The 11,169-nt window shown below is 35.4% G+C and overlaps 1 protein-coding gene across 1 annotated transcript; it reads left to right on the top strand.

Annotated features, from left to right (window-relative positions):
- The first annotated feature begins 758 nt into the window (after positions 1-758).
- LOC132299840 (uncharacterized) lies at positions 759-10,571 on the top strand. Its single transcript, XM_059796700.1, has 6 exons — positions 759-1,600; positions 2,323-2,425; positions 4,394-4,449; positions 8,129-8,293; positions 10,060-10,173; positions 10,253-10,571. The coding sequence occupies exons 1-6, from the start codon at positions 956-958 to the stop codon at positions 10,343-10,345; spliced, it is 1,176 nt and encodes a 391-aa protein (XP_059652683.1). The 5' UTR covers positions 759-955; the 3' UTR covers positions 10,346-10,571.
- Positions 10,572-11,169: the final 598 nt, after the last annotated feature.

Genomic DNA, 11,169 nt, shown 5'->3' with positions numbered 1-11,169 from the left:
TTCTGATCTTTTTTCTTTTCTTTTTTTTTTTTAAATAATTTATGATAGTTTATTATGCATATGGCCCGTTTGGACCGTCACAGACCAAAGGAGTTGTTTGAGCATTCATAACTTCCAATAGGTAAATTTAGAACCAACTTTCAAAAAAAAAAAAAATTCTTTCTTTTTTCATTTTTCATCTTTTTTAGGTTAGATGATACCATTGCATGATGTTCATAGTTTAAAGTAAATAATTCGAATTCCATCCGATGGCAAAGATCTTGTGCCATGGTAGACTACTTGCTAGTGCAATACATTACATTGTAGTACAACAAATGCACGAGAGAAGAAAAGTTATTGTATAGAAGATATAATGTAACAAAAATGATCTCTTGCTTACAAGTGTCAAAAAGATAGTTAACAGAAAGAAAAAAAAATTTAACGATCATTATAATTAAATTTAACTATCACTATAATTATGGTCATATAACTAATAAAAAATAAATGTTAAGGAACTTTTATTGTAAAGTGGAGGTAAGAGTTCGAGCCAAGTACATATTTTGGTATTAAAGAGGAGGAAAGAGTTGTGCCTTTTGGTATTAAATATCTTTTTTTTGCACAAATGTAAATATGATTTTTCTTAATTTATTTACTTTTGAAATACAGAAAAATTATAACAAGATGTATTTGGGCCACACAACAATTGGTCACGTGCCATTGAAATCCAGCCACGTGACCATATAACAGAATCTATTTAAAATGCGAAGGGACATTGTGGATAAGCGTTGGTTACACAACTCTCCCTGCTTGGCCTCAACCATTGGGCCACCCGGATTTCCATTCTCTGGTTTGTGTACTTTCTTCTTCCCTGTCACGCTCAAACCCTATTGACAAATATCTCATCACTCTCAAACCCAGACCTCAGAATTCACAAACACCTCCAGAATTCAATTCCATTATCAGCCAAATTCAATTCATGGCGACCCCTTTCTTGCTCCAATCGAATATCAAATGGAACCCTTTGTTACTCCCCTACCCAATTCGATTTTCGCCCATTAAACCCACCAACAACTCTGTTTTTTCAATCCCAACCACCACCCAATCCAGAAGAGCTTCTAATTTGAGCGTCAAATGCCTTTTCATGAAGAGGGTTTCGAAGAATACGAGTACTGAATTGGTGAACGAAGAGACTGGTGTGAATTTGTTGGAAATTGTTGCCAACACAATCATGAAAGCCATCAAGGCCATGCAGAAGCCGGCAATAGCTGCGGTGTTGGTTGGGTTGTTGATGATGTATGATCCCAATTCGGCATTGGCCGCTTCGGGTGGGAGGATGGGTGGTAGGTCATTTTCTTCGCGGTCGTCGACGTCTTCGTCGTCGGGGAGTTACAGCATGCGGTCGTCGAGCCCGGGTTTTTCGTCGGGTTTTTCGTACTCGGTGCCGTATTATTCCCCTTCGCCGTTTGGGCCGGCAGTGGGTGTTGGAGTGAGCGTTGCTTCGCCTTTCTTCTTGATCTTTATGGGTTTCACAGCGTTTGTCTTGGTTTCTGGGTTTCTGTCGGATAGGTCGGAGGGAGGTGTTCTCACTGCTACTGAGAAGACAAGTGTTCTCAAGCTTCAGGTACTGCACTTGCTTTAACTGATTTAATGTTCAGTATTTTCTACAAATATATATAGATAGTTATTGTTTGGCTGTGTTTACTTGATTTGGTTGTAATTATTGTTCACTAAGCTTTATCTGACTCATCTGATTGACTTAATACTATTTATTTTGCAGTTTTTTAGATTAATAATCAAATTGTCAAAAATGTAAATATTTTCCTAGTATAACAGTTAATATATTTATGAGTAGCCTCTTTCGTACATTTGGTTGGGTGTTATGAATGTTGATGCAGAGTTGGGGTTGTCTAGATTATTATAATACTGTAGAGAAGTTAGTAGGCCGGATCACATGGTGATATATTGCGAAGTCAAGAAGATAAGGTGGTGTGCTTTAAGAAACTAAATGTTGGGTGCCAAACAATGAGGTCCTTATACAATGACTATAATTTTGGAAGGGATATTTAGATTTATGGGTTGAAAGGCTAGACAGGTCAGGATTATGTCACAAATCCATATGTGAAATTAGTATGGGTAAGGTGGTTTGGATATTTAAGAGGTTGCATAGAGAATAGAGAATGGATTTGATGACAATTTGTGAGATCTAAATGTCGAGAAAGAACAGGATGATTGCCTGAAACTCTTGGTGTGTATTGACGTTCATATGTTTAAGGAAAAAGATGGCTTCTGTCTGACTAGAAAATAAAATCTGACTAACTGTTGACTTATCGCTTTTTTTTTTAGATTGGGTTGTTGGGGATGGGGCGATCACTTCAAAGGGATCTAAATCGGATTGCTCAAATTGCCGACACATCCACTCCAGAGGGTTTGAGCTACGTTTTGACTGGTAAAAAATTTTATGAAGTGTTTTTCATAGTTTGTTCTATTGATTTATTATATATATATATATATATATATATATATTAAGTTTTATTAGTTAACTAGTCTACATGGCATGCTATATGATCCAAAAATGTTATTTTGATACACAAATAGCATGAAAGTCAGATGTTAGAGCAATGTTTTTTTGCATGACATGCAAACCGTTTTCTCTATTGATAATACATTAACATGTATATTTAATGTATTTGTATACTTTAGATTCTGGATATGATTTTGGAAAGAACTTTTGTTTATTACATTTTTCTGTAAACATTTTAATTTATTTTGACATTTCCTTAAATGCATTATGCACATGCCTAGACAAACTTGCACACGGCTATTGGCTGCTTCCATATGCCCCAAACCCTTAACCACTTGAGGGCACATTAGCGATTGACTCTTCCCACACACCAAAAGAATTCAATTACCTGTGGATTTGTTCTGCCACCAATCTTGCTTCATGCTTCCAAGTGCAGGCCAATAATCTAGTGTCAAAGAATTTATTCTTCACTGATTGTGAAACCCCTATATGTTTTGGAACCATTACTGTGAAATATTTTGTAAGATAGTAAATGTTAAACAATCACCAGATGTTAGCTTGAATGGTATTACCTGCCATCTCCAAAAGTGGAGGTGCATGGTTCAAGCTTTGCTGGGACATGTGTTTGTGCATACTACTTATTAGAAAAAAGGATACTCGATAATAGTACAAGAAATTGAAAGTGTTTTTGAGTTCTTCGTCCTAGTGGGGTTTAGTGTGTGTTAGATGCTTGGTTTGAAATTTTAGTTCTCTATTGGGTGTTGATGCATGAGGTCTACACTTCACACTTTGAAACACTATCCTTAAAGTTTGAGTGTCACTGAGTTTGCTGTAGCTTAATGCAGATGTATTATTTTTAATTAGTATCATAAAACACTTGTTAAAAACTTCCAAGAAGGTCCTGTTTCATGTTGGACACCAATGTCTACCGGGTACTCTTATATATGTGTGCAACAATTTTTGAACGTGTTAATAATTCAGAAACAAAATTGCAGAATTTGGTCATGTGGCCGACCATCTTGACACTTCACCAGCACATGACTGGAAAACCTTGAATGTTTGAGAACTAACTTTCTTATGTCTTGAATTAAATATCAGATTAACTAATCATAACATAATTTTTGTTACTTGTATTATCATTTTACATATAAAAAATATTTATTTGTTTCTATGTCCTTGCTATGCAGTATCCTAGCTTGCAAGAATTTTTTTAACCACCAGAAGTCTTGAACAAATCATAATTCATAATCTATAAAATCCATCTCATTGAATTGAAGATTAAATGCCGCTAAGCGACTTTCTTACAGATGGTAGTACTGATCAGGTGAAAGTAAAAACAGTCAGAAAGCCAACAGGAATCCTGCAAAAAAATGTTTAAGAGCTGTAGCCTCCATCTTCTACATCCTTTTGTGTTGCTGATATTGTGTTGTTGAGCACTTGCAATATGAGAAAACTTATTATGTGTGGAACTTTCTTAACCGTGCTTTGTGAGGGAAATCACCATAAGCATGCTTCATGAATCAACTTCCTAATTGATTTATCTCTAATCCATAGAAAATCGATTTTTCTTATGTGATCTCACGATTCTCACCCCTGTGATGTTCCTTCATTGTACTGTTTTTTTTTTTTTTTTTTGATAAGTCATTGTACTGCTGCTTCTTCTCTAGTTTTGATTATATGATTGACCCCATTGTTGTTTTATAGATGTATACTGCCACATTGTTATCCTACTTTCGGATTATGATATATGTAGCTGTAGGAATTCGAGGCTTTGTTTCTTTTATGATTCTTAATTCTACGTTGTTACATGTAAAATGTCTACTTATTTATTTCTGCTTCATAATTCTGCTACCTTAATGATATAGTTTATTACCATCTTCCTTTTGGTTGCAGAGACAACACTTGCTTTGCTTCGGCATCCTGATTATTGCATCTCTGGCTATTCATCTGTAAGTTAGATACATCTCCTTGTGTATCTTGTTGCTGCACTCTATGCTATAACACAATAATTGCTTCTAAATTTCAAACCAATCTAGGAAAAAAAAAAATTATAGCTCTTCATACATTTCCTATTACCTTGGAGTTTGTTCTGTTATATTCCGCCTCTTGAATAGGGCACTGTACCATTATATTCATGCTATGCTTTTTTCCGCACTTGCTATAATAACAATGATGATACGATCTTATAAAGAATTTCATCTTTATGGTGAAAGGCACATCCTTACGTCTTCATAATAGGCTTAGAAAGCCACACATAGATTAGCATCTTATATAATGTGCAATATTCTATATACTTAAGAGATGTGATAGGGTATACGTATGTGTCTCATATCACAGAGTTATCACCAACACTTCTTTCATTTAATTCTGTTATTTGGTGTCTAAGATTCCGAGGTGGTACCTGGGTTGTAGAAGTAAAAAATTACTACCATGGCACCACTTATAGTGGTTTGTGTTCTTGTGCCCTTTGGCATCTTGGGTAGTGCCTACATGGTTATGGTTTTAGTTTTTATGGTATTAAAACAACTGGTTTTCTATCTTGGGATGCATGTATATGCTTTGACCCCTATCTAACTCTTAGATATATAATTGAAGAAAATGCTACAACATTTTCACTTCTACCGTACATCAAAGATCATCCACTTCATTAAAACAGGGGATCTTTTCGTAATTTGACTTAGTGAAACTGTAGATGCTTTTTAAAATGTTCATGGATATAAGCATGGGTTCATTCTTTTGCAGGCATCCCTTAGATCACAAAACAGCATGACTATCTTTTTCCCAACAAACCTTCTAGTGGTCTGAATTCCTGTAGAAAACCCCTTTGGCATTTTTTCTTCATAACTATTTTTATTTTTCAACAATGTTGAACAGTTGGCGATTGTCATAAACAATAAGATAATGGTTGTGATAGTAGAGAGAGATATATGGAGAAACGGTAGTAAGGGGATGCTAGCCTGGCTAGCAAAGCTTCTTGGTAGTTGTGCCTGAGACCTGTGAGACTGGGATTAAATAAAGCCTTCATCTAGGTTGAGGATGTTTTTGTGCAGGGGATTTCTTCCATTGTGTAGTCCAACCATTGGACTGTGAAAAAAAGAAGGTGATAGTAGTGGGCTAATAGGTAATGATGTGAAGATGAACTAATAAGTGGGAAGAAATTATGATACGGCGCTGCAATGGGTGGCATGTGGTTGTTGGAGATTGTGGTGGTAATCGGTATATGGTTGTTTTGGTAATGTTGGTTGGTGATATGAGTTCTGATAGTGACAATGAGTGGTGGCAGTCAGTGGTGGTTGGCTAAGGTAACAATGGCCTCAGTGGTGGTTGGCTAAGGTAAAAAGGCGACCATCACAGTGGAGTGAGCCATGAACAAAACATCAGGGGATAAAAGACTCGCAGTCATCTGGATGACCAAGAGGAAGAAGAGGCTGTTAAATGGAATACTAAAAGTGCATAGCACATTCTTTTGTTCACTAAAAGTGGTTACAATACTAAACTACCTCACACTTAAAGTTGGCTAGCATTTCACTATGTTAAAATATTGCAAGTTACATCTTATATTAAAATTAAACACGAAGTTGCATCAGAGAGACTTGAAGAGGGGAAGAACTAGAGGAAAGGGAGAAAACTTTTGGGAGGCTTATGCTACTTCCCCCTTTTTTCTGTCTCTTTATGTATCTCAATGTATTCATTCTCTAAGTCTCAAATTTGTGTCACTTCCAAGAATGAGCAGTGTCTGTGTCAAATATGTGTCTGGCACTAACACTTGTTGGACTCTGCTAAAAATGTTTAGGCACATCTGTCATGTGTTCATTATATAAAATTAACCTAATTTTGACTTATCAAAAAAAAAAAAAAAAAAAAAACCCCTAATTTTGAGCACATGGTTGATAATTCTTTGACGTGTGCTAATATGCGGTTGGTGAATCTTGAATGTTGGATAAAACTTTCTTTTAGCATGAAAAATAGTATAATTATAAGAAAAAGTCAAATTAAGGTTCTTTTTTTAAATTAAGTTGACCATATTTAGAAAACAGAAGATAAAAAGGGTTTTATTGGACGAATGAATATACACACATCACACGCGTGGATATTTGTCATATTGGTTGTCTTTCTCTATTTTATAGGGATAATTATAATTGTATTATATATAAGTTACAAATATCATGTTACATGCAGAGTCTTTATTTGTTGGTTCTATTATTTTTATATGAAGATATATGTTTTTGCTGTCGTGTCCTTGTTTCACTTTCTTAAATTTTATTGTATTAACATGTTCATTTCATGTTTCCGACCCCTTTTTGTACACATGCTTTGTATATTTAGATAGATGGTGATCAGGGCTATAAGAGTCACAGCCTGTTCGAAGGATCTGTTTTCATATTATGAAATTCAATAAAGATTTGATTCCTCGCCCGTACCCGGTGCACTTATTGTCTTTCTTTCATTTGGTATCACAGAGGTGGCGAACCCACTTCTTCCGTTACCCCGTGAATCAAAGGAATACCCCTTTACTGCGTGTGCTGTAATATGAAAAGAAGATTGCTTATCCACACCATATTGTTAATAAAGTCGGTTTTAAATTACTTAGTGAAAGGTATTGGATTTCTTTCTTGTCAAATTATCTCTCCCCTCTGCTGTCGGAAAAGGGCTTTACCGAAAGCACACTCGTTAATCTACCCCTTTAAACTCCTTTCTCAAAGCTTTTGAGTGGTAGAACTTGTATCTTAGAGTGAGGTGGAGAACAATCATGCTATAAATATTTCTATGCTATCTCAAGCACTTAACAAAACCTTGTCCCAACTAGTTTTGTGCTAGCTACATACGTCTGGTTTTGTCATTCTACTTTATCAAGGGTCACACATTATCATATATTTCCTTACTATATCAACTTCTATTAGTTTGTTCTTCCCCCTTTCATAACATTAGCTTCATTTCGACCATGACATCCTTCGTCACTGGTGCTGTTAGTTGTTCCTGTCTTAGTTAATTCTATTATTTTATCTTTAATCGGTGAACTCCCACCATCTTACGAATAAAATCATCATCGTCATCATTGTTTCCTTTATTCCAAATAAGTAGGGTCAGTAGTTTTTTAATATCCTTTTTAATTATTTCATCCCAAGTTAGCTTTGGCTGGCCTCTTTGTTACCTTCTATATAAACTAATGTTATTTATGAAATTGTTTCTAAATTTATTCTTTCTTACCTTATCTCACATGTATCTTTATTTCATACATGCTCATTTATGAACATGTTGTATCATCATCATCATCCCTGTCTTTATCCTATATGGATTGTTGTATCTTGGTCATTTAAAATTCTTTCTTAAAATATGGCTGTTTTGATTGCTGCTTATGAAATTTATATCAATTACATTTACATATGATATGCCAATAGCATTCTTCAACATAAACCATCCCCAATGGGTCTCTCGATCCTTCCTCTCTCTCTTTTCCGTTGTTCAATTGTTTTCTATTTAGTCAATGTATGCCTGCTGTTTACATATGATATACTAATAGAAAGCATTTTATTGTTATTATTATTATTTAATGTTTTTTGGCCAAAACATCTTTGATTAGGCCTTTAAGAGTATTGAACAAACTGTGTACTTCTCACATATGTGCAGGTTGATGTGAAGCGAAGCATGGAGGAAGGAGAGAAACGATTCAATAAACTTTCTATTGAGGAACGGGGAAAATTTGATGAAGAGACGCTGGTCAATGTGAACAACATAAAAAGACAAAGCCCAACAAACCAGAGAGCTAATGGATTCAGCAATGAGTACATAGTGGTGAGAATAATTATATTCATTTGTGGAAATGAATCTCACTTTCTTTCCTCTTTAGTTGGACAACAAGTCCTGGTTGCTTCTAGGCTTGATAAAATGGTTCAGTTCTTTTCATTTTTGATTAGACAATGCCTTTTCTTTTTAGTGGGACAGGCTCAAAACCCCAATTCAAGTAGTCATTTATTTGGTGCCTCCCAAGGAGTGGGAACTGCCATTCTAACCCTTCTCGGGGGATTCCTTCCACAATGTTACAAACTCAAAGTTTGTGGCTGACTTTTACAAAAGTGCAGTTGTTGTTCACTATTTCATTATATGGATTCATGCCCCAGAAAGCTTCATTTTGATATTTATAGACACACTATAATCTGACTTTTTCTGATGACCAGTTCATTTAGGAAGGATTCAAATGAGATTGGGCATAATGCACATTGTTTTGTTTAATGCATGCAATTCCTTCCACAATGTCACAAACGCAAAGTTTGTGGCTGACTTTTACAAAAGTGCTATTGTTGTTAACTATTTCACTATATGGATTCATGCCCCAGAAAGCTTCATTTTGATATTTATACAGCATTCACACTATAATCTGACTTTTTCTGATGACCAGTTCATTTAGGAAGGGTTCAAATGAGATGGGCATAATGCACATTGTTTTGTTTAATGCATACAATTCATGAGGATCCTCCACATGTCGCGTAGTTTCTTGTCTGTTTATTTTAATTATGTATATCAGAGTTTCCTAGAAAATGAAGTCAAAGCTGTGAAGAATGATTCTGTGTATGTAATAATTGTTCTACTCCTCCCTCTTTTGGTCAAGTCAGTCTAGCGCTAATTTGTGGGGAACTGATAATAGTTTCTGGATTTAAGAGTAGATGCTCAACAAATTTGTATATTAGATATTCTAGTAGTAGCTTTTAGGTTCAAGACTTCAATTAATTTTGAGCAACCTTAGTTGTAAATGAGGACGAAGCTGGCTCTAAATAATCATCACCACAAATGATTTGTGTGTGAGATATCAGATTATGAAAGTGGGAAAAATTTGGTATAAGACACAAGTTCTGGATGCTACTTGCTTCAGCTAGGTTCAGATTACCTCGTTTTGGGATTAAACTGACCTATGTTAGTTTTCATTTTTCTAGCTTAAAGCCTGACTGAATTAATTTGGGCAACCTTAGTTGTAAATGACGACAAGCTGGGCTTTAGAATAATCACCAGAAATGATTTGTGTGTGAGATACCAGATTATGATAACATAAATAATTGGTATAAGACAGGAAGTTCTGGATTCTACCCGATTCAACTATGTTCAGATTACCTCATTTTGAGATTAAACTGACGTAGGTTAGTTTTAATTTTTCTAACCTCGTTTTGGTGTAAGACAGACTGCAAGAAACTAAGCTAAATTCTACTTCCAATTCTTCAATTAAGTTCTGGATGGTTATAGTTTAAGTTTGGAATTTTTTCCAAAGATTAAATAGTACTGGATGCTTATATTCCTCTATAATTAGCAAGTTTTAAATTTATTGATTTGCTCTTTTTTGGGCCACTTGAAGGCCAATATCAAAACTCAAATTTATGACCGTGTGTAAGGAGGCAGTCTCTGGTAGCTTATATTCTTGTTGGGTGTTGTAGAGGCTTGATCTATATTAGCAATTTCTATAGAGTTGGTTTTATTAGGATTTGAATTTTATGTGTGTAGAAATCTGAATTTTTTATTTAGCGCTCTTTTCTTTTGGCTGATTATCATTCTTCTGTCATTCCCAATTTCAGATAACAATCTTAGTGGCTGCTGAAGGAGTGCATAAGCTGCCAACCATCAATAGCAGTGGAGACTTGAAGGAAGCTTTGCAAAAGCTTGGTTCTATCCCCTCAAGTAGAACACTGGTAAGAATAGAAATAGTCCCCGATTCGGAACCCTTGGATTATGTTTTTTCCATGTCAAAACTCATTGATTTTCATGCAGGCAGTGGAGGTGTTGTGGACTCCTCAGAATGAAAACGACACTTTGTCAGAGCGAGAGTTGCTTGAAGACTACCCGCTTTTGCGGCCTCTATAAAAATATATAATGTGCTGCTTTGCAGTTTTAAGTAAGAGGTATGGGCTAAACTGCTATAATTATTCAAGTCTAGTTATAGGAAGAAAAGTTGTCTATGATACAGGGAAGTTTTACATGTGTGAGATTGACTAGATACATAAAATTTACTTGATCTGTAAATGAACAAGCAGAGTGTATATATCCACTATGAAACAAAAGCCTTCTTTCACTGTCTTTGCAATTGCAATCTTTTGATTTCAGGAGTTCAAAATCCTAAAATGGTGATCTTATGATGTTGGAATGCAATTATGCATATTAATGTTTTTTGTTTTCACTTGTTAATAGTTACTATCACAATCCCTATATATTAATCAAAATTGTATTTTAGTTGACTATTCAAATGACTAATTGCCAATAATTATCTATTCATTTATTTTGCATTAGATTATTACTAGTTCTTCTTCCTTCTCTCTTTCCCTCTTTTTTTTTCTTTTCTTCCTTTTCTTGGGGGTGGGTGGGTGTCAAGGAGTTGGGAGAAAGATCTAGACTCAGTTTGGATTGAGAGAGAGATGGAAAAGAAAGAAAAGGATTGAGAGAGTGGATGGAGAAGAAAGAAAAGGATTGAAAAGAAATAAAAGGATTGAGAGAGTGGATGGAGGAGAAAGAAAAGGAAGGGGGGGGGGGGGGGGGGGGGGGGGGGGGGGGGGGGGGATGTGGTGGGGATGGTTTGTTGTTATTATTATTATTATTCAAGTGAAGAGAGTTGGATGGAAAAGAAAGAAAAGGATTGAGACATTTGGATGGAAAAGGATTGGGAGATTGAATGGAACAGAAAGAAAAGGAGG

The sequence above is a fragment of the Cornus florida genome, unplaced genomic scaffold (assembly GCF_030987335.1).
Source record: "Cornus florida cultivar Cherokee Brave unplaced genomic scaffold, ASM3098733v1 CherokeeBrave_3.0.0_Hap2_Chr03, whole genome shotgun sequence".
In the NCBI taxonomy this organism is placed as follows: Eukaryota; Viridiplantae; Streptophyta; class Magnoliopsida; order Cornales; family Cornaceae; genus Cornus; species Cornus florida.
Note: the sequence above shows the minus strand (reverse complement) of the source record. Positions and strands in the feature narration are given on the sequence as shown.

Bases quoted from the DNA above. Each gene is read 5' to 3' on its own strand.
- LOC132299840 (XM_059796700.1), top strand. From the start codon at position 956: ATGGCGACCCCTTTCTTGCTCCAATCGAATATCAAATGGAACCCTTTG. The intron at 2,426-4,393 runs GTAAAAAATTTT...TTTTGGTTGCAG, and splicing joins TTTGAGCTACGTTTTGACTG to AGACAACACTTGCTTTGCTT. The intron at 8,294-10,059 runs GTGAGAATAATT...TCCCAATTTCAG, and splicing joins TCAGCAATGAGTACATAGTG to ATAACAATCTTAGTGGCTGC.